The sequence below is a fragment of the Cucurbita pepo genome, chromosome 4 (genome assembly GCF_057944985.1).
Source record: "Cucurbita pepo subsp. pepo isolate OVF chromosome 4, ASM5794498v1, whole genome shotgun sequence".
NCBI lineage: Eukaryota > Viridiplantae > Streptophyta > Magnoliopsida > Cucurbitales > Cucurbitaceae > Cucurbita > Cucurbita pepo.
The window spans coordinates 4,381,414-4,405,527 of record NC_141801.1 but is presented as its reverse complement, the minus strand read 5'-3'; the positions used below and the strand labels follow the sequence as shown (position 1 = coordinate 4,405,527).

General features: G+C 38.4%; 2 protein-coding genes across 2 annotated transcripts; both read left to right on the top strand.

Annotated features, from left to right (window-relative positions):
- The first annotated feature begins 205 nt into the window (after positions 1 to 205).
- LOC111792731 (presequence protease 1, chloroplastic/mitochondrial) lies at positions 206 to 18,721 on the top strand. Its single transcript, XM_023674296.2, has 19 exons — positions 206 to 587; positions 780 to 963; positions 1,128 to 1,302; positions 1,404 to 1,536; positions 1,639 to 1,709; positions 2,515 to 2,598; positions 3,679 to 3,769; positions 11,303 to 11,823; positions 11,921 to 12,085; positions 12,167 to 12,385; positions 12,479 to 12,606; positions 14,047 to 14,236; positions 14,432 to 14,515; positions 14,599 to 14,696; positions 14,834 to 15,098; positions 15,169 to 15,331; positions 15,411 to 15,591; positions 16,350 to 16,421; positions 18,241 to 18,721. Exons 1-19 carry the CDS (start codon positions 296 to 298, stop codon positions 18,380 to 18,382), a joined length of 3,258 nt encoding a protein of 1,085 aa, XP_023530064.2. The 5' UTR covers positions 206 to 295; the 3' UTR covers positions 18,383 to 18,721.
- A 2,265-nt stretch (positions 18,722 to 20,986) lies between these two features.
- On the top strand, positions 20,987 to 22,954 carry LOC111792780 (cyclin-dependent kinase inhibitor 7). Its single transcript, XM_023674365.2, has 4 exons — positions 20,987 to 21,627; positions 22,040 to 22,092; positions 22,220 to 22,399; positions 22,529 to 22,954. The coding sequence occupies exons 1-4, from the start codon at positions 21,307 to 21,309 to the stop codon at positions 22,596 to 22,598; spliced, it is 624 nt and encodes a 207-aa protein (XP_023530133.2). The 5' UTR covers positions 20,987 to 21,306; the 3' UTR covers positions 22,599 to 22,954.
- The last annotated feature ends 1,160 nt before the right edge of the window (positions 22,955 to 24,114 follow it).

Genomic DNA, 24,114 nt, shown 5'->3' with positions numbered 1-24,114 from the left:
AGCCAGAGAGTAACAACAACCAGTAACAATATATAATTTTTTTTGGTAGGGAGAAGTTGACAACTGTATATATAAAATAAAATATTTTATTAACATAATTTCTAAAAATTCAAAATTTAATTTTACAAGCGTTTTAACCATTAAATTCAAAGCCTAATCACTTTTAACTAATTTCTACCGAATTCACTAGTAATTTTACGAGTTTGATCGCCACTCCTAAACCTCTCCTCACGCCCTTAGTTCATTAAACCCCATTTCCATTTCTCTCTCTTTGATCCTTCATCGAAGTCCGTCAATGGAGAAATCCGTTCTCCTTCGTTCTCTCACCTGTTCTTCTTTGGTTTACAATAGAATCTTTTTCCGTTCACCTTACAACTTGTGTCGCTCTGCATTATCGCCATCTTCCTCCTTTGTTCCGAGGAAATTACACCGTCTCAGTCACAGCCTCGCCACACGCTCATTGCCGCCTCCTCGTCGATGGAGATTACTGCTTACTTCCTCGCCTTCTGGTTCGTTTCACTTCAGAAAACATTTCTCCTCTCTGCCTCCGCGTGCTGTTGCTGCTTCCCCTGCGCAATCCCCTCCAGGTTTCAGTTTCCTTTCTGTTTTGTTTTTGGATTCCGTGTGTCTTACACAATTCATGAAACGATCTATTTCGAATTTTCGCACTTGGATTCTGATTTCCTGTTTGATTACTTGCTGGAAATCTGCTTGTGTTTCTTGAGTCTATGGTTGATTGCAATAAGTGGACTTAATGATTTTTGTTTTTCTGAGTGTAGAGTTTGCAGAAGTTTCATATGAGGTTGCTCAGAAGCTTGGATTCGAGAAGGTCTCTGAGGAATTTATTGGTGAGTGCAAATCAAAAGCTGTGCTTTTTAGACATAAGAAGACTGGTGCGGAGGTAATGTCCGTGTCAAATGATGATGAGAATAAGGTCTTTGGGATTGTATTCCGTACACCACCGTGAGTATACTTTAGTTTTGATTTTCCTGTTTGATTACTTGCTGCTAATTTTTTGAGGAAAAACCAACTATTAAATGAAAGAACCAAGACATGTAATGTTATTCTTAGTTGTTTCCATTTAATCAAATTTTGAGATGCGTCTCTAAGTTATAATTCTTTCGCAGGAACGATTCGACTGGAATTCCACACATATTAGAACACAGTGTATTGTGTGGATCAAAGAAGTATCCAGTGAAGGAGCCATTTGTTGAATTATTGAAAGGAAGCTTACATACATTCTTAAATGCATTTACATATCCTGATAGGACATGCTACCCAGTTGCTTCAACAAATACAAAGGTAAGTAGTGAACATGCTGAGTTACAAATAAGATTGTTGTGGTTGAGATGAGAAAATTGTTTAGCTTTCAGCTGACTGAAAATGGCTTTGTAAATCTTTAGGATTTTTATAATCTTGTTGATGTGTACTTGGACGCGGTCTTCTTTCCTAAGTGTGTGGAGGACTTTAAGACGTTTCAACAGGAGGGTTGGCATTATGAACTAAACAATCCATCAGAAGACATATCTTATAAAGGTAATTTCCTGTTGCATATACTCATCATGGTGCAGTATTCTCTGAACTGCCATGAGAGGAATGTTGATTAGTTTTCTTTACTAAAGCTTTTCTCAATGCTAGGGGTGGTGTTCAATGAAATGAAAGGAGTTTACTCCCAGCCTGACAATATCTTAGGACGAGTTACTCAGCAGGCAAGAACTTTTTGTTGTTTATCTCAATCTGGTTTTCTTTTTCCCCTCCCAAATTCTAGAACCTTTGCTCATGCAGTTTATACGTCTATATGATTAAAAAATTTCAATTTTTTTTAATCGAGTTTGCATTGCCTATGTAAATAGTCCATCATCAAAAGCTGAAAAAAGAAAGAAAAAAAGGGATAAGAAACGTTAGAATACTGGCTCTAATCCCACGAGTAATCAAGGATAATGGAACAAACCTCTATAATGCTCATGTACAACATATTTTTTATGGTGACATTTGGAATAGGAAATAAATGGAGAATGCTACCCATCAGAAATTCAACTACCACACAAAAGTAAACATAAAGTGAAATAAGAAATAGATAAACCAATCTTTCAAAAGCTTGGCCAGCTAGTATCTACTTGATTTCAGGCAGATGGAGATGAGAGAAATTGAGACTACATTTTGCAGTTTGTCATGTTTCTGATGCTTAATTGCATCGCTGCTATTTTACATCTCTATAATCTTGCCCTGAACAAGAGCAATATAATTTTTTTAATGTTGAGACACCGAAGAGCCCTTAAAGAAGGGAAATTCTCCAATCTTTCCCAGAACAAGAGCCACAAAATATTTGAGTGTTGGGACGGGGAAAAGTTATTTATCTAGTATATACAAAATTGAAAGTAGCAAACAAAAAAAAAAAAAAAAAAAGAAAAAAAGAAAAAAAAAAAAAAAGAATCATTTTCAATGCATAGGAGTACATTTAATAAGTCCCTGGTTGTATATGTCACTGGTTGTTCATTGATTAAAGTTTTGCAGGCTCTTTTCCCGGACAATACATATGGAGTTGACAGTGGAGGCGATCCACGAGTTATTCCCAAGCTTACATTCGAGGAATTCAAGGTTATTTTCTTAGCATTCTTTTATTGGAATTGATTACAGAATACATTTTGAGATTCTAAAATAAAATACCGGAAAGAACAAAGGAATTATAATAGATGGGAGCTTTTAAAAACGCTTGCCTGGATAACAGCTTGAAAAATGTAAATCCTGAGGCTAGATCTTTTTTGGTAAATGCTTTTCATGTGGCCTGTGGGTTGATTTCATGTTGTCTTGTGCATGTTCTTTGTTGAAAGCTGGTTATTTTAATCTTTTTAAGGTTTATTCTCTCTTCCTCTCCCCATACATTTATGCATGTGTGTGCATAAAGCACATATTTATCTTGATGAGTAAAATAAGATTTTATATAAGAACAATATAGTACGAACTACTTAAAATTTTACTTTCAAATGTACTACGTAAGAGAGAACTGCAGAATAATCCGTTCTTCATAAATGTTATGCTGATTGATGACCTCAGTTATTTATTATCCTCTCAATTATCTGTAGACTTGTAATTAAAGAAGCTTTTGGTATCCAGTAATGGAATGAGGGAAGATGGGCATCACAAAGCCTATGTTATTAATGGACATTGGCATTTTAAGTTATTTAATTTTTCATTAGAAATAATTTATTTTAATTTTAGTATGAAGTATTCTTTTTAAGGAATATGAAGTACTTTTTATCAAGAAATTTAATTTAACTTTATACCGTTCATTAAGCCGTATGAAAAGCAAGGGCGACTGTGAGGATTTCCAGTTCCAAGGGTGTTGATTTTTTTTTGTTATCTTTTATCTTTTAGTTGGAGTAGGATTTTATCAATCCCTAATTATTCTTTTTCACGAACCAAATATTTAGTGTACTTGTTCGTTCAGTTAGCTTTATAGAGTCGAAATTCAAGGATTATTCTATATGTTGGTTAAAATTCCATTAGGATTGGACTCTCTCTTCAATAATGTGCATTTACATATGTATGATACATTTCACATTGAAGTTAAACTATAAACCTTATTTCTGACCGCACATATTTCTTTCACTACTGTTTGGTTGATCTTTTAAGTTATATGTTCTCTGTTTTGTGTTTTCTTATTCTTCGTGTCTGCAGGAATTTCACCGTAAGTTTTACCACCCCGGAAATGCAAGGATCTGGTTTTATGGAGATGATAGTCCAGTTGAACGTCTACGTGTCCTCAAAGGTAATTAATAGAAAATAATATTTATGTTTTCTTTTTAAAATAAAGGCAATTAACTTTTCTTGTCCATCGTTGTTTTTATTTTAATGTAGTACTTGAAACTCATAGGTTTTTTATGAAGTGCAAACTTGTAGTTGAAATATTATGCAACTATGTATTATGCCATGTAAGGTAAGTCATGAGACATCATGCATGACATGTTTGTGTGTCATGTGCATAGGGATACTTTCCCGTTATGTTATAATGGTACGGATGCGTACGTTCGACACTATGCTCGCTATGGTGGGCCCATGTATCCATACCTGTGTTAGGTTATGGAGCCTGCTCCTTATTTATAGCTTGGTCAACGGTTATATTTGGTAAAACTATATTTGGTAAAGCTATATTTGGTAAAGCTATATCCGGTAAAGCTATATATGGTAAATAGCTATATATAATAGATTGCTAAATCTGGTAAAGCTATATATATAGTAAACTAAACCATATATATCCCGTCCGGGAGAGTTTTGAAAATGTACTTTCTATTCTCTGTACTCTCTCTTGTTTCTCTTGTTGTACATACCTGAAGTCATCAATAAAAAATTCTTTTAGCCAGAGTTCTCCTTGCAATTTTCTCTATCCTGTTCTTTATGTTCATCTAGATCGAGCGTGTGCGTTGTTGTGCGATTCTAACCACTGGTATCAGAGCTAACAACTGGTATCAGAGCTAGGCGGAAGTCACCACGATCTGTGAAGATGGAAAGTTCAAAGATTGGAACTGAGAAGTTCGATGGATCCGATTTCGGTTTCTGGAAGATGCAAATTGAAGATTATAGAGCTAGGCGGAAGTCACCACGATCTGTGAAGATGGAAAGTTCAAAGATTGGAACTGAGAAGTTCGATGGATCCGATTTCGGTTTCTGGAAGATGCAGATGGAAAGTTAATCTTCAATCTGCATCTTCCAGAAACCGAAATCGGATCCATCGAACTTCTCAGTTCCAATCTTTGAACTTTCCATCTTCACAGATCGTGGTGACTTCCGCCTAGCTCTGATACCAGTTGTTAACTCTGATACCAGTTGTTATGCGATCCTAACCACTGGTATCAGAGCTAACAACTGGTATCGATCCCAACAACTGGTATCAGAGCTAGGCGGAAGTCACCACGATCTGTGAAGATGGAAAGTTCAAAGATTGGAATTGAGAAGTTCGATGGATCCGATTTCGGTTTCTGGAAGATGCAGATTGAAGATTATCTGTACCAGAAAGATCTTCACGAACCTCTGTTGGGGGTGAAGCCGGATACCATGACCACGGAACAGTGGAAGCTCAAGGATCGACAAGCCTTGGGGCTGATCCGATTGACGCTATCCAGAAACGTGGCGTTCAACATTATCAAGGAGAAGACAACGTCAGGTCTGTTGAAGACACTGTCGAATATGTACGAAAAACCGTCGGCTATGAACAAGGTGTATTTAATGCGGAGATTGTTATGAGTCCTTGTGAGAACTGCGTTATGAGCAAACATAAACGAGTTAGCTTCACAAAGACTGTTAGAGAATTGAAGAAAAGTACCGAAAGCGTCGCTGAAACTCCAGAGGAGGTTGTGTCGGCCGGAAGCGTCGCTGAAACTCCAGAGGGGGTTGCGTCGGCCGGAAGCGTCGCTGAAACTCCAGAGGGAGTTGCATCGGCCGGAAGCGTCGCTGAAACTCCAGAGGGGGTTGGGTCGGCCGGAAGCGTCGCTGAAACTCCAGAGGGAGTTATGTCGGCCGGAAGCGTCGCTGAAACTCCAGAGGGGGTTGCGTCGTTGAAACTCCAGAGGGGGTTGCGTCGGCCGGAAGCGCTGCTGAAACTCTAGAGGGGGTTGCGTCGGCCGGAAGCGTCACTGAAACTCTAGAGGGGGTTGCATCGGCCGGAAGCGTCGCTGAAACTCCAGAGGAAGTTGCGTCGACCGGAAGCGTCGCTGAAACTCCAGAGGGGGTTGCGTCAGCCGGAAGCGTCGCTGAAACTCCAGAGGGGGTTGCCTTGGCCGGAAGCGTCGCTGAAACTCCAGAGGGGGTTGCGTCGGCCGGAAGCGTCGCTGAAACACCAGAGGTGAAGCAAGTGGGAGTTGAGGTTGAGTTGCTGAAAGATTCACATAGTGATGTTGTAGCAGATACTCATGAAACTCCCGAGACTCTTGCTGAGAAACCAGAGGTGAAGCAAGTGGGAGCTGAGGTTGAGTTGCTGAAAGATTCACATAGTGATGTTGTAGCAGATACTCATGAAACTCCTGAGACTCTTGCCGAGAAACCAGAGGTGAAGCAAGTGGGAGTTGAGGTTGAGTTGCTAAAAGATTCACAGAGTGATGTTGTAGCGGATACTCAAGAAACTCCTGAGACTCTTGTTGAGAAACCAGAGGTGAAGCAAGTGGGAGTTGAGGTTGAGTTGCTCAAAGATTCACAAAATGATGTTGTAGCGGATACTCATGAAACTCCTGAGACTCTTGCCGAGAAACTAGAGGTGAAGCAAGTGGGAGTTGAGGTTGAGTGGCTCAAAGATTCACAGAGTGATGTTGTAGCGGATACTCAAGAAACTCCTGAGACTCTTGCTGAGAAACCAGAGGTGAAACAAGTGGGAGTTGAGGTTGAGTTGCTGAAAGATTCACATAGTGATGTTGTAGCAGATACTCAAGAAACTCCTGAGACTCATGCAGTTGGCGAGGAACCCGGTCTATCATTCAAAACACAGAAGGCGATACCATTTCACTCGGAGGTTAGTGGAAGATGGTGATGTGTTTTGAGAAGATAGAGGGTGCAAAGAATCCAGCAAACATGTTGACAAAATGTGTTGATGTTGGAATATTGAGGTTGTGCAAAACCTCAATTGGTATGGTGCAGTGAAGACTTCATGATCGTTTGAGAGTGAAATTCTTGGTTGACTGGATCAGTCTCCAAGTGGGAGAATTGTTAGGTTATGGAGCCTGCTCCTTATTTATAGCTTGGTCAACGGTTATATCCGGTAAAGCTATATTTGGTAAAGCTATATCCGGTAAAGTTATATATGGTAAATAGTTATATATAGTAGATTGCTAAATCTGGTAAAGCTATATATAGTAAACTAAACCATATATATATCCCGTCTGGTAGAGCTTTGAAAATGTACTTTCTATTCTCTGTACTCTCTCTTGTTGTACATACCTGAAGTCATCAATAAAAAATCCTTTTAGCCAGAGTTCTCCTTGCAATTTTCTCTATCATGTTTTTTGTGTTCATCTAGATCGAGCGTGTGCGTTGTTGTGCGATCCTAACCACTGGTATCAGAGCTAACAACTGGTATCGATCCCAACAACATGGGCCGTGTGTGGAGAAGTTCTCCACATCTACCTGCCCAGATAAAGCAAGGGCCTAAGGCCATGTAAAGTGAATGAAAGATAGGTCCCACTCAAGTTTTGCACGTGATTTACATGTGTTTTGTATGTGTATTGTATGCCTAACCTCAACAGTGGGGTGACTTACTGAGTATTTCATAAAATACTCAAGCCACGTGCTGACGTAGTGAAGACCATGGAAGTTGGAATGGGGGCTTTATAGGATAGTAGATGTTTCTGTTAAGTTTTATCTTGAATAATAAACGTTTGCATTTAATTTCTCTGGTTTTAGTTGTCGAATAATTTCCTGAGTTAGGTTGAATTTCGTGTTTTAAACTACTTATGTAAGACCATGCCGTTATTTTCAAAGTTATTTTATATGAGCTTCCGCATTATGTCTTATGCATGCAAGGTAACGTCACTAATTAGATTAAGAAAAATTAGGGGCGTTACAGTTGGTATCAGAGCCCTAAGTTATAGATCTTGTAGACTGGCTTACGATGTAGGTCTAATGTATTTCCATGGTCCTCTAGTGAACGCACCGTTGCTGTCGGGTATGTCTTGTTAAGAATTAAAATTGTTTAGTCATTGGTGTATGCAGCAGGTTAACTTGAGCTTGGTAAAGTATGACGTGATGTTCATATTTTAAACGTTAGCAGGATTCATGATATGACATGTGCTATGGGATGACTATGTGAAAGCTATGATTGTATGCATCTTTTGCTTGTATTGTTATGAATGTTATAGAACTTAATAGACAAGTATGTGACTTAGCAGTTACGTGCTTTGTAGAGATATGTCACCTAGAACTTGAGGAGGAGGTATTAGGGGCCGACCCCTAGTTAGGGGTAGAGGAATGGGTGGAAGAGGACGAGGTCCAAAGCGCAAGGACTCCGTGGAAGAGCCTGATGTAGCGCGAGGACTTACGTGCTTTGTATCGCTTGTGGCGGGAATGGCATAGCTACATCAGGCTCTTCCATGGAGTCCTCGCGCTCTGGACCTCGTCCTCTTGCACCCCTTCCTCTACCCCTATCTGGTGGTCGTCCCCTAATACCTCCTCCTTGAGTTCTAAGTGACATATCTCTACAAAGCACGTAACTGCCAAGTCACATACCTGTCTATTAAGTTCTATAACATTTATAACAATTCAAGCGAAAGATGCATACAATCATAGCTTTAACATAGTCATCCCATAGCACATGCCATATCATGAATCCTGCTAACGTTAAAAATATGAACATCACGTCATACTTTACCAAGCACAAGTTAACCTGCTGCATACACCAATGACTAAACAATTTTAATTCTTAACAAGACATACCTGACAGCAGCGGTGCGTTCACTGGAGGACCATGGAAGTACGTTGGACCTACATCATAAGCCAGTCTACAAGATCTATAACTTAGGGCTCTGATACCAACTGCAACGCCCCTAATTTTTCTTAACCTAATTTGTGACGTTACCTTGCATGCATAAGACATAATGCGGAAGCTCATATAAAATAACGGCATGATCTTACCTAAATAGTTCAAAACACGAAATTCAACCTAACTCAGGAAATCATTCGACAACTAAAACCAGAGAAATTAAATGCAAACGTTTATTATTCAAGATATAACTCAACAAAAACATCTACTGTCCTATAAAGCCTTTATTCCAACTTCCATGGTCTTCACAATGTCCACTATCAACCGTGCATGAGAGCCTTGCCTTTACCTAAAAAATAGGGTAGCACATGACTTGAGTGTTTTATGAAATACTCAGTAAGTCACCCCACTGTTGGGGTTAAGTATACAAAACACATGCAAAACATGAGTGAGGCCTATCTTCCATTCACCTTACATGGCCTTAGGCCCTTGCTTTATTTGGACAGGGTGGATATGTAGTACTTCTCCATACATGGCTCACGTACATATACATGGGCCCACCAGGCGGGCTCGTATATGAATCCCCTAAGCCTGGCTTGGTCGGGCACAATGTATTACATGTCATCGGATGACACGGAAAAGAAAAGACCTGCATGATATCATAGCGAGCATAATATCGAACGTGCACGTCTGTACCATCATAACATAACGGGGAAGTATCCCTATGCACATGACACACAAACATGCCTGAGGTCCTATTACTTGCCTTACATGGCATAATACATATTATGTTTCATTTCCTTTTCGCATTCCATAGCATGGCTCAGTTAAGCAATGTGTATGCATAGCAACGTTCTTCAGTCCATCGCAATTATAGCATATCAATGCACTTCATGGAAACAGTGTAATAGGTTATATGCATAAGTAGTAAACAATTCATGATAATACAAGAACACATAGGCATGACATAATATCGACATTTCACAACAAATAGGGCGCATACGAAGGCCACAGGGCATGCACCATCATACATACAGTAAGCTAACTCCAACAGTAAAGTCACTTACCTCGTTAGCCTGGGCCGAAGTTTACTCACGATAAGCTAACTCCAACACCTAACTTACTTCCTATAAAAACCATATTATATGCTTAGAGCCTTTTTATAGCGTAACCCAGCTAAACCTTATGTTTAATTATCAAGGTAAGCCCCTAACGTAATCTGTTTTGACAATTAAGAGTCATACTGACCTTAGATGGCTAAAACAAGGGCATGAATGGCTTCAGAAGGGCTGAAAACCTTGGAATCGGTATATTATACGTATACTGAGCCGCCAAGTCAAGCTGCCAAGCTGAGCAGCGGGATCTGACAGAGCCAAGCTGACGAAGCCAAGGGTACTGAGCCGACAAGCCGAAGGTACAGCTGAAGGCGCAGATTTTGTATCCGTTGGTCTTGGGCCGAATGTAAATGCGACCTGCAGTCTTTGTCTAGAATGTGAGCTGGGACAGAGGCCGAAACAGAGGGCTGTGGGGTTGGCTGTGCGTGTTCGCGGGTATATGAAGAAACCCGACCCGCAATCCGTCACTTTGTCTTCCTTACTCGAGAACCCCAAAGAAACCCTAATCGCGAACTCCCTTTTCCGTTTACCGACGAGACCGCCACCCTCACGTTTGTTCTTGCTGCCGTTTTGTTTGTCCCTCTTTGTTATGCTACACCACGACATTAGTTTGCTCTTACCCAAGAAAACTCACTGAAAACTGAAGCTTCGCAATGTTTTCCGATTTCTCACTTCAAACCCTTCTATCTTTCTCTCACAGGTGCACAATGACAATCCTAGTAAAAGAGCGACTATTTAGATACCCTAGGATTTAAGTGTGGGGAACTCAAGGAAAGTAATACGTTTCTATGCCTCGCCGGAAATCACGCGATTTCGCGTCATCGAGTATATATATATATATATATATATATATATATATATATATATATATATATATTTTTTTTTTTTTTTTTTTTTTTTTTTTTTTGAAACACATATGGTTATAGTTATTGTTGACACTTTTTCCTTCAAATATTTCCTGCTTCCAGTAAATCTATTTCTTGCCAAAAAGCATGAATATTTCTTTCCTTCAATGAAATCTAGTTTTTCTTTTTAATAAATGCGTAAACATAGTGTGATACCTACATGCGCTCATACACACAAAGCTCATTAATTTGAAACAATAACACAATTTTTTTTAAAGAAAATTCATTTTCATTCATTCATGTTGATCTTTTCTTATCTTGTCTAATGATATGAGAATTTTTCTTGGTTAGTTACAATGTTAATCTTATGTATTAACCTTACTTTTGATACGGTCCCAATGTTTCTCATTTTCATATGTATAATTTGATTAAAATTTATTAGACGTCCTTGCCGTTTTGAGGAATAAAGTAGATCCAATGTGACAAGGTTTTCTTTTTCCTTTTTTTTTAGCATGTGACATTAAATGATATTTTTTTAAGTTCGACATGTCATATTAATTGATAAACATGAATTTGGGTCGAGTTTTAATGCCTATTTTGATTGAGATGCATAAAGCAGGCTTGGGCTAATTGTGTTTTGGAGGGTACTAATAATGTTTATTTGATTTTTGTAACTCCTTTAGGACTGCAATCACTATAAATTTGTTACAATTGATGTTTACTACTCTTTATTATTGGCAAGAGTGTCCATTAAGAAGTAGGGGAACTATAAATTAAAACTAAGGTTAACGTGGATGCTGTATTTGACCCTTTTTTTTGTTATTGGATTTGTATTTTATCAATCTCTGACTAGTTTAGTGACCTCTCTGCCTCCATCACAGAATATCTAGATATGTTTGATGCAAGTCCAGTTTCCAACCAGTCTAAGATTGAGCAACAAAGGCTTTTCTCAGAGCCGGTTAGGATTGTTGAGAAGTATCCTTCTGGTGATGGAGGTGATTTGAAGAAAATGCATATGGTCTGCGTTAATTGGTTACTTTCCGAAAAGTCCTTGGACTTGGAAACTGAGCTTGCCCTTGGGTTTTTGGACCATCTTATGCTGGGAACTCCTGCTTCTCCCATGAGGAAAATCTTACTGGAGAGTGGTCTAGGAGATGCCATTGTTGGTGGTGGGATTGAAGATGAGCTCTTACAACCACAGTTTAGTCTTGGATTGAAGGGTGTTTTGGATGATGACATTCCAAAAGTAGAAGAATTAATTCTAAGTACCTTTAAGAAATTAGCAGAGGAAGGTTTCGACAATGATGCAGTAGAGGCTTCCATGAATACCATTGAGTTTTCCCTGCGGGAAAATAATACTGGATCTTTCCCTCGAGGCTTGTCACTTATGCTTCGATCCGTTGTAAGCTTATAACCATCTCTGTTTATTTCCTATTTTAATCATCAAATTCATTTTTGAAGTTTGTTGGTTTATAATTCTTTTAAACTAAAATTAACAGGGTAAATGGATATATGATATGGATCCGTTTGAACCATTGAAGTACGAAGAACCTCTGAAGGCCTTGAAAGCCAGAATAGCTGTGGAAGGACCCCAAGCGGTTTTTTCTCCGTTGATAGAGAAATTCATCTTGAACAATGCTCATCGAGTAACTATTGAGATGCAGGTAAAATCTACTCGATTTTTTCCCTCAGAATTTAATTCACTATATTGTTACATTTGATTTTATTAGTTTATTATTTGACAGCCTGATCCAGAGAAAACTTCTCGTGACGAAGCAGCTGAAAAAGAAATCTTGCAGAAAGTTAAAGAAAGCATGACTGAGGAAGATCTTGTTGAACTGGCACGTGCTACACAGGAATTACGGCTGAAGCAGGAAACACCGGATCCACCGGAAGCTTTAAAATGTGTTCCATGCCTTTGCCTTGAAGATATTCCTAAAGAACCTATTCGTGTTCCAACTGAGGTGACCACATCAATCCATATTTGAGTTCAGTGGATACTCTGCATTATGGTTTAGTTTCTAATCTCTCTGTCTTTAATATAATCTTACCTGTAGATTGGGAATGTCAATGGAGTAACCGTTTTACAACATGAACTCTTCACAAATGACGTTCTTTATTCTGAAGCTGTTTTTGATATGAGTTCACTGAAGCAGGAGCTTCTTCCTTTGGTACCTTTATTTTGGTAAGCGGTGGAACTTCATTAGTTTGTTTGTCATTGCTGATAGCTTAAATTTTCGAGCATGAGGAAAGTAATCAGTGTCTTATCTATTAAATTATGCTCGAATTGACCAATAACTTTTCATTTGCATTTCTAAATTTGAATCTCACAAAAGGTCAATGACTAAAGAGTTCGAGGGTGCATCCTCAAAGTTGCTATTATTAATTTATGAGATCACTTCAGGGAATTCAAAGGGCAGATGTGAGAAACATTATTTAGGCCTTTTTAGGGCATTTTGCTAGAAGATGCTGCACAAAGAGATCACCCAAAGTTTGTGTAGCAAGTATAAATGATCTTGCTCATCTTTCTTAATTTTCAAAGAGGTACAAATGCTTTTTATAATAAAGAAAGGCTAACTAAATCCCTAGGTATTAGGTAACAATATAGATATAATTAAGGCTAGGATTTACATAGATACAAGGTCATTCCTTCAACACTCCCCCCAAGCTGCGAAATAGATATCATCCATTCCCAACTTGGACTGGATAGGATTATGTGCAATATTGATCCCACGACTTCAACGTCGAGACACGACTTCAATGGTAGCTATGTAGGCTCTAAATAAATTTTGTTAAGGTGGAAGATCAGTAGTTATGAAGGCTCTGAATAAATTTTATTAAGGTGGAAGATCAGTAATGATGAAGGCTCTGAATAAATTTGGTCAAGGTGGAAGATCGGTAGCTACGAAGGCTACACCGATTAATCACACCTCCCAAAATAGAATGACTCTGATACTATGTTGTTAGTATAAATTATCTTGCTCACACTTTTTGATTTTTAGAGAGATACATGTGCCTTTTATAATAAAGAAAGACTAATTAAATCCCTAGATATTAGGTAACAATATAGATATAACCAAGTCTAGGTTTTACATAGATATCAACAATTTGAACTTCAAATCTTGTAAGCTAGTCCAACATAGGGAGGAGTTTTACAGGCAATGAAAGGTCATAAGAACCCAATGCAGAACCGTTGCAAGGATCAAAGGAAAATATAAGAGAACTTCAAATTTAGATACTGCAGGTTTCTCCTCAAAATAGAGCTTCATATAAATATTGCAATTGTAGCAAGAGGTTCAAAATCAAAGCCCAGGATAAAAGAATTTTCATCTTTGAGCTTATGACTTTGGGAAACACATTATATTTATATCAATAAGAGGGAAATAATTATTTAATTGCTGTCACGAAGAAATTATAAACAGAGCACTCTGTTTGTCCTCCATTAATGTTAAAATATATATAAATGTTTTAAACTAGCGCCTCGCTGCTTTCGGTTGTCAATTGTCTAATAGATGATATCAATCATTTAAGTATAGCTGGTCTTGAGCACTTGTTAGAATTTTGGAGTGGTTTAATCCGAATCACAACGTTCCTTTGTTTTTGACCTCCAAATGTTCTTTGTCAGTCAATCATTGTTAGAGATGGGCACAAAAGACTTGAGTTTTGTGCAACTTAATCAGTTAATTGGAAGAAAAACTGGTGGGATATCAGTTTATCCATTTACATCATCTATACGTGGCGAGGACAAGGCATGTACTCATATGATTGTCAGAGGCAAGGCTATGTCAGGGTGTGCTGAAGACTTATTCAACCTGGTATGTTAATATGACTTCAAAACATGTGTGGAATGGCATCTGCAAACAAATTTGTTCTTTTATTTTACATTTCAACAGTGTGCAGTTTTTTACTATGTTGGAGTTGAGCCATTTTTCTTTAGTATTGATTTTTAATTTACAATTCAAGGTGAGCTGCTTCCTGATATAATGAGTTCATTTCTTTCTATGCTGTAGATGAACTGCATTCTTCAAGAAGTACAGTTTACAGATCAGCAACGTTTTAAACAGTTTGTATCTCAGAGCAAATCTGAAATGGAGGTACATTAAATAAATGAATGATTAAAATGCCCATACCGACAATTGTGAAATGTAAAGTATAATGTATATATGATATCTATCAGAATCGGTTAAGAGGTAGCGGTCATGCAATTGCTGCTGCTAGGATGAATGCAAAATTGACCAGTGCAGGGTGGATCTCTGAACAAATGGCTGGTCTCAGGTTTGGATTTTTTTATATTTTCATGGGGGGGGTTTTTTTTTCGTCTTTTTTGGTGATATATGGTTGAAATGGCTGTCTCTCGTGCGTAAAGCTAAATGATTTCAACCTCCTGTTCTTGTTTTGTTCATTGTATATAGTTATCTGGAATTCCTACAAACTCTTGAAGAGAAAGTTGATCAAAACTGGGCTGAAATTTCTTCATCACTTGAGGAAATCCGCCAATCCTTACTTTCAAGGAAAAATTGCCTCGTCAACATTACTGCTGATGGAAAAAATCTCATGAAATCGGAGAAGTTCATTGGAAAATTTCTTGATTTGCTTCCTAACCAGCCTCTCATTCAAAGAAGCACTTGGAATGCCCGGCTTTCTTCAGATAATGAAGCCATTGTGGTACCGACTCAGGTTAGAGCACGCTTATATCAATTTTTGCACATTTTATTCCTCACTATTTCTTAATAGCTACCTCCTCCAGGTTAATTATGTTGGAAAAGCAGCTAACATATATGAAACGGGCTATGAACTTAATGGAAGTGCCTATGTTATAACAAAGTTCATTAGTAATACTTGGCTGTGGGATCGTGTTAGAGTAAGTGGAGGTGCTTATGGAGGGTTTTGTGATTTTGATACTCATTCAGGTACAGGATTGTGCTACCCTCTTTTGCCATTTCATTAAATACCAATTGATAATCTTCCCTATTTGAATTGCATTGGCAGGAGTGTTCTCCTTTTTATCTTATCGTGACCCGAATTTGTTAAAGACGCTTGATGTATATGATGGAACTGTCGATTTTCTACGTGAATTGGAATTGGATGGAGATACTCTAGCAAAAACCATAATTGGAACCATTGGAGATGTTGATTCATACCAGCTTCCTGATGCTAAAGGTTACAGTAGGTATGGTGCACCCCCTACCTATTTCTTCTCATTCTACAATCAGCCTGTTCTTTGCAATGCATCGTTTAGTTAATTCTAAATGTCCTTGGCTAAGTTTTCGCCTTCAAACCTCGCATCCAAGATTTTGTTATATTTAGATAACAAGAACTTATATTTTAAAAAAAATATCATAAGAGAAAAGATGGAACTTGCGAAAAATAGAAAGAAATGTTCCTTTTTGTCTCTCTCTCTGTAACGGCACTAGTAGATATTGTCCTCTTTGGGCTTTTCCTTTCGGGCTTCCCCTCAAGGTTTAAAACGCATCTGCTAGGGAAAGGTTTCCACACCCTTATAAAGGGTGTTTCGCTCTCCTCCCCAACCAAAGTGGGATATCACAATCCACCCCCCTTCAGGGGCCAGCTTCCTCGCTGGCACTCGTTCCTTTCTCCAATCAATGTGGGACCATCACAAAATCCACCCCCTTCGAGGCCCAACGTTTTTTACTGGCACACTGCCTCATGTCTACCCCCCTTCGAGGAACAGCCTCTTCGCTGGCACATCGCTTGGTGTTTGGCTTTGATACCATTTGTAACGGTCCAGGCCCACCACTAGCAAATATTGTCCTCTTTGGACTTTCCTTTTCGGGCTTCCCCTCAAGGCTTTAAAACGCGTCTACTAGGGAAAGGTTTTCACACTCTCTTTTATATGATCATTCTGTTCGAATTATATTTACCGTCTTTATTTTTTTTTTTCTTTTTTTCTTTTTTATTTCTCTTCAGCTTGTTGCGGCATTTATTGGGAATTACGGAAGAAGAAAGGCAAAGGAGAAGGGAAGAGATTTTATCAACCAGGTAAAAAATGACTCTACTGTCTAATGTTCATTTTAGGAAGTAAGGTGTTAAAGTCAGAAACACTGATTGGCTGTGCTGAAGTATGATGAGTTTGGCATTATTTTGACTTCGAAATTCTTTTAATTTGTCGTGCCAATGAAGATAGTCGATCTTTAGCCAAGCTGCGAGTTAGAGCTTTTTACAACTCTTGTTTGTCAACCGGAATTTGCGAGTCATAAATAGTCTAGGACTAAACGTTGAATACCTCTAGGACTAAACGTTTTCTCTTTTATATATTTATTAATGATCGTTTCTTTTTGGATCCATTTTTTTGAGGAATTTCTGTTAAATTATATTGTTAAAATTGAGTTTAGGACAGAAAATAGAATCCTTGTCGTTGGAATCAAATAAGGGGTGTGGAATTTTCCATCAAGTGCGTTAGTCCTCTAAAGTCTAAGCAAGTCTACTGCCCAAATATACTCATGTAGGTCACATTCTTCAAGGGGCGTTTGAGGAGCAAGTACGTCTTCTTAATTTCTAGGAATCTTAATATGAGATCTCACATCGGTTGGAGAGGGAAACGAAGCATTCTTTACAAGGTTGTGGAAACCTCTCCCTAGTAGACACGTTTTAAAAGCTTTGAGAAGCCCGAAAGAAAGCCTAAAAAAGACAATATCTGCTAGCGGTGGACTTGAGTTGTATTGAGGACTTATATAGCCTGAGTTTACTTTTAATCGGAGAGGATGCTAGTAGAAAAATTGTTGCTCACAAACTGAATCTGCCATTTAGTTTAGAAGAGTGTGTAAGGCTCCCTTGTTCAAAGGGGAGACCTTTCCAAGTTCTTTGAATTATCTTTCAATACTGTTTCTGGGTTTTATTATCTGATTATTTCTATTAAAAAATTAACGACAAGGGGTAGAATAGTCACATACAAACTAAGATCCAATGCAAATAAATTTGGTAACTAAAATGGAAGATTAAAGTCGATACATCTTATGTAACAGCCCAAGCCCACCACTAGCAGATACTGGACTCTTTGGGCTTTCCTTTTCGGGCTTCCCTTCAAGGTTTTTAAAATGCATCTGCTAGGGAGAGGTTTCCACACCCTTATAAAGAATGCTTCGTTTTCCTCCACAACCGATATGGGATCTTGCAATCCACCCCCCTTCGGAGCCTAGCGTCCTCACTGGTACTCGTTCCCTTCTCCGATCGATGTGGGACCTGCCTTCGAGGCCCAACGTCCTTGCTGGCACACTGCCCGTGTCCACCCCCCCTTCAGGGCTCAACCTCCTCGCTGGCACATCGCCCGATGTCTAGCTCTAATACCGTTTGTTACAGCTCAAGCCCACCGCTAGTAGATATTTTCCTCTTTGGATTTTCCCTTTCGGGCTTCCTCTCAAGGTTTTTAAAATGCGTCTGCTAGGGAGAGACTTCCACACCCTTATAAATAATGTTCCGTTCTCCTCCCTAACCATGAGATCTCACATCTTATCCATCGTAAGTCGGTCCATTGACAAGCATAGTAGAATAAGTATTAAAAAAAATGTAGACGGAAATACGACTTTGAACCAAATTTTACTATAACATAGAAGCTTTCAAATTGTAATACAAAGGATTCGTGCGTACACATTGTTTAACTTCATGTTTTTTGAAGTTACTAGATGGTTGCTTCATCCATTATTTACCATAAGAAAGATGGTCTTGAGAGCATAGTTAAATGACAGAATTAATGAATGCAATTACTTTGTATATGTCAGATATCTTGTATTCAATTACACGGACTGATTCTGTACTCTTTTGCAATACTCGTGACAATTTATGTCCATATCTCTTCTAACAGCTTGAAGGACTTCAAGAACTTTGCTGACGCGCTCGAGGCAGTCAGAAACAAAGGCGTGGTAGTTTCTGTTGCATCTCCCGAAGATGTCAAAGTTGCACGCGACGAACGCCCGAGCTTTTTCCAGGTGAAGAAAGCCCTCTAAGATACCCTCCAAGCTGCATTGCAGCAAAACCCCACTTCCAAAATCTACCAACAAAGAGGAGAAACAAAACAGATTCAGAGAAGGAGAGAAAAAAAAATAGGTACCCAGCCATATTGATATCATTTTTCCAATACTGGTTGGCATGAACAACAAAACTTTACACTATTTCAGTAAAAATTGAATAGGAGATAAAAAAGTTAATATTTGAGCAGCGGGAAGTAATTTTTGTGTACGGAAATGGGGATTTGATGGTTGAAAAGGGTTAATTTTTTGTAGTCTTAAATGTTGCGTTAGCAGAAGAAATGGTGATGTATTTAATTCTTGCGTCTTCTCCATTCACTTGCTCTCATTGTTTATCTGGTTTTCTCTGCTCTCATTTAAATCTTTTGAGTTTTTGTTCTCAAACAATTTAGCCATCGAGTAGTCCGAATCGTCGCTAAGTACTAGCGGAAGGTTGACGATTGTGTTTATTAAAAAAAAATATATTTTTTTTCGTTGTCTCCCTCGTCTTTCGTATCTTTCTTGTCGTTGCATTGTCCCCTCTTTTGGTAGACCACATCAACCGTCAGTAACGGGCGACAACAAACATGGCTTGCACACCCATGCATTATGAACTCATGACTTCGTAAACGAGAGGGGTGAAGGTGCTCGATTGTAAAGGAGGGGATACTGAAAACTTCCCTAGGTGCTGCTTTCGAATGTAGTTTGGGTGTATGACATAAGATAGTCAAGAACTAAAAAATGAGTTCAAGAGCCTGAATCTAAGAGTTTTTTTTTTTTTTTTTTTTGGGCAACGACACTCTTCCACTTGCCTAGGTAGGCACTGAAACTCGGATAAATTTAAATAGAATTGTTGTCTTGTGAACCCTTATCCGACAATAATAAGATTTGATGAAGCAACCATTATTCTACCCGACAATAATAAGATTTGATGAAGCAACCATTATTGAAGTGGATAAGTTATTTGTGATTACACTCCGTTTAACCACCATTAGGTTAGTTATGAAAATCATCTTTAGTTATGAAAATCATCTTAATGATTAATGATTTAGAAGTGAAGTTAAATATACTGTGACTTCCTAGATTCCTTCCTATGTTGTCATGTTGGAATTAAGGTTGTCATGTTGGAATTATTTTATTGGAATTAAGGTTGGGAATAGAAAATAAAATTGTAATTTAAATATATTTTAACTATTTGATTAAGGAGTGCTTTTTATATACATGCAATCATATGACATTTATGTGTGAGTTTTTACATTGTATGATGTTTATTTTTTTTTATTGTACTATTAATATCGAAGATTAATTTGATTAAGTGGTATCTTAAATAGAATTTATTTTCTTTAAAACAATATGTATATTGATTTAGATAGTTGTTTGTACATCTTTTTTAAGGATGTACCCTCGATCATGTTTATTACATTAATGAAGGAGCTGAGTTCTAAAAGCTTGAGAGAAATTCATTCAAATGCTAATGGTCATGACTTTTTTAATGACTTGGACATTCTAAAATCTGTCACTATACGTATGTTGCTTAGAACTCATCGACTTGTTTAACTCAATACCAAAATCTATATATGAGAAAGGAGTGAAAGGAGCACTGTCGATGGTGCGATCTAGATAAGGTGCGGACATGATAGATGATGTTGTGTTGACCTGTAATGAGATGATTAGAGAAGGAGCCGCTTTCCTCAAATCGCTAGAGTGTGGACGAATGATGTTGTTGTGCTTGTTGGAGGTCGTTGTCGTTGGTGCAATAGACGTCGGCCAAAGGGAGCTAAACATGAGGTGTGCACGAGGAGGGAGGTGAGTAGTAAGAGAGGAAAACATCGAGAGTGAGAGTCAATAAGAAGTGGGTACGACTAATGTATGAGAGTGAAGATGCGAAAATAGAATTTTGAGAGAGAGGGCAGAATAATTTATAATTTTAAAAGAATAAAGGAATAGATTGTATATTACAATATATTTAATATAAATTTTTTAGGAATTTTACCGTTAAATGTGGTCAACCATTATACCAATTTTATTGTAATTACATAAAGAATCAAAATTTCTGACATGAATAATTGTTACCGTATTCGTATCAAAGAGATGCAACAAACTGTCTGAATCAGGTGAACCTCTCCTCACCTTGTGGTCAAGATGAGGTAGATGCCTCCCAACCATTTCATTACAAGTCTTTCGACACGTACCAAGAAGCTTATCGAGGAATAGAAAAGAAGAACAGGTTAGTTCGAGGACCCAAATTCATAAGTCGTCACTCCAACCAATCATATCCTTAAAATAATCAAATACAAAATAATTTATTTACATTCACAAAATTTCTCTTTCGTTAACAAAGGTCTAAACGCATAAATCACTGTATTACAGGTCGATTAGTCTGATTATTCTGAATGACACTTCAACCACCCATAAAAGCAACTAATTATAAGATAATTAGATAAGACTTTTGATTTATTCTTGCCTTGTAAGCTAAAATTAACATTTATTATTATTTTTTTTACTTAAAAAACAAACCAAATGGATAGAAAATAATTTTTTTATTAAAATAATAATAATAATAAATAAATAAATAAAAGGGTTGAAATTGTTATGATTATGAAGAAGTTGGAGGATTCGTATTTCCAAAAGCTGCCCAAAATCTTCGCAACGACTTCGTTAGAAGCAATAAACAAACTAGAAATCGCGCTTCGACGATTGACGAATCTCAACCGTTCAAACAACATTGCCGTCTCTCCGTCACCGTCGCCGTCGCCGGTTACCTTCGTAAGCGGCAACTACCTTTTCCCTTCTTCCTCACGGATCACTCATCCATGAGACTTCTCTCGCTCTAGTTTTTTTTCTCTCTCTAGAGATGGTTTGGGAGCGGCAATGAAAGCAGAGTTTGAGGTGGAGGTGGAGGTGGAGGTGGAGGTGGAGAGGCGATGGGTGATTGTAAGCGAGTTATGGTGAGGACGGCGGCGAGTAATGCTGGTTGGATGTCTAAGAGGAGGAGAATTGCCGGTTCGCCGGAGAAGTTGAGGCCGTCGACGTCTCAGTCTGACTTAAGCGACGGTTGTTTGTGGTTGGAGAATGCGACGACGTCTGTCTCGCGCTTGGAGAAGAGGAATTCTGTTGGCGTTGTCGCCGGAGGTGAGATGAGTGATGGTTTTTCAGCGGATGAGTTTCCTGTTTCTTGTAGCCCCGGTAACGACTGCGGCAAGGCTACCGGCCTGAAGGACGCCGTGAAATTCGAAGATCTGGAGGTTAATTCCGAATTCTTGGTTGAGGAGTGTACTTCTCTCTTTGCTTTTAGTTGGTTCTTTGTTTTTTTAGTTTGGAATTTAATTTCGAGTTCCTCTGTTTTGGATTGCGAGAAAATGGAGTAGAACAAGAAAATGATTATTAGATTTAACCGGTTCATCAGTCTTGCATTCTAAAATTTCCGTTGAAAATGAATTCAGATGAATTTGTTCTTCATATAACCCTGACTCTTTCCTGCAATTTTTTTCCTGTAATGAACAGTTCGTGATTTTTTCGTTCCTTCGTTGTTCTATTCAATTCTATTTTACTCCTTTTAAACTAACGACTGTTTCTACGAAATGTCTGTTTAGATTTTGAATTTGTATGTATTTTGAATCGTATTTATTGACATTTATGTTCAATGCGCCATTGCAGCCGACCAAGAGCTTCGAAACCGTAGAGTCGACTCGCGTTAACGGCATTCAAAGGTTCATTGCACTTCTATCTTCCTTCAAATTCCCCTAACGAAACGGATTCCTAAACTCTTAGTCTTCTCTTTCGCTATTTCTCACTCTGTTTGATATTTAATGTCCGTTTTAATCTGAATCTCTTCAGAGAAAGCACTCCAACGAGCGATCTCCACGGAGAATCCGACGTAATGGACACACTAGCGAAGAGCTTCTTGACTGAGAAACAGAAGCGAACTGATCGTCCGATGAAGACGCCGCCGATTTTTGAGATTGAAGATTTCTTCGCCGAGGCGGAGAAGTACGAGCAGAAGCGCTTCTCAGAGAAGTGAGTACAATTTTTCCATGCGCATGATAACCATCTCTGATTCGGCGAATTAAGTCGAATCAAAACCTAATTGAACTTGTTCTTCTTCTTCTTTAATTGATTTTACCTTTTGGCCTTCATCTTGTGCAGGTACAACTTCGATATAGTGATGGATGTGCCATTGGAAGGACGATACCAGTGGATTCGTCTGAAGCCATGAAAAACCAGCTAACTTCATGCTAAGACACGCCGGGATCTGGATTATCTCGGATTTCATGGAACTCTATCCTTTTGGAAAACTCTGTTAGTTTCTTCTTTTTGTACAGCTTCCAACTCCACAAAAGAAGCTCCGGAACTAAATCTTTTCAGTAAATGCACACTGCACACACACACACACACACCCATAGAAAGGAAACCGCCGCCGCCGCCGCCGCCGCCGTCCTTTTATCATTTTCTTTCATGAACTCAAAGCTGTGTTGTGTCGTGCATCCATAATTGAGCACAGATTTCTGTAATTCTCACTTCGAATTCACGACAAATGTTGGCCATGTTAAATCACACTTCGTTCTTTTGTCACTTTTTGAGGTTGCGTTTTGTGTAAGAAAAGTGTTTTTTGTTTGAATGTTCATTTTTCTGTGAAGAAAAAAAAGGAAACGTGTAATCTCCTTTTGCATATTTCTGAATTTTGTGTTACGGAATGATGTGCTGTTAAGATCTGAGATCTGTTTGTGGAATATTCTTCAGAGTAAAAACAGGATATGATTCTCAGCGTGGAAGGGGAAAAAAAGATGAACATCAAGAACAAAAGGAACCAATTCCCGGGGACCATCAACACTTTCAACTATTCCAGACGGTTAATTTGGATTCACCCTTCAACAGAAATGTTCTAAGGTAAACAATTCTCTGTCCTTCCACAATTTTTCTATTTGAGGTTAGACAATTTCTGTTCTTTGGAACCAAAATTTTCACTGGAACCTCTTTTGTCACCTGTGATAATGTTCCATTTGTGGAGTTTTGTTACATTTAAGATTGATTACATGCATGATTTAATATGTTCTCATCATATATTATTCTCTGTCGTACTTTTTCCAAATTTCCAAGAATATCTGTTCACTAGTTTTCATATTTCATAATGACCCAAAAGTTCCTATGATTCATAATATTTGTTGTTAGTGTCCATTCTTTTTCATATCAAATGGGTAAAAAGAATATCATTTTTACCCATTGCATTAATTTTGTAGTGGCAAGGAAGGTGTATGCATGTGAGGTGTAAAAAGTGAATATTTTTAAGAAATGCCTTGCATTAACACCTTAGAGGTCAATGAAGGTTCAGAGTAGCGTAGCTAGAGCCCACCTACATGAAACCGTGAGTGAGTTCCCTTTTAACCTAACATGGGAGGTGGACACCTCTCCCTAGAAGTCCGATTTAAAAGCCTTGAGGGAAAATTCGAAAGAGAGATCTCAAAGAGAACAATATCTGCTAGCAATAGGCTTGGACCCTTACCGTTGGTATCAGAGTCAGACAATGGGTGATGTGCCAACGAGGAGGCTAATTTCTGAAGGGGGTGGATTGGAGGACCCATAGGTAGGTGGATTGTGAGATCCCACATCGATTTCGTTGGAGAGGAGAACGAATCATTCTTTGTAAGGGGGTGGATTGTGAGATCTCACATCGATTCGGTTGAAGAGGATTAATGAAAAAGAAAAAATAAAAAGATAAGGTCATTCCATTTCCA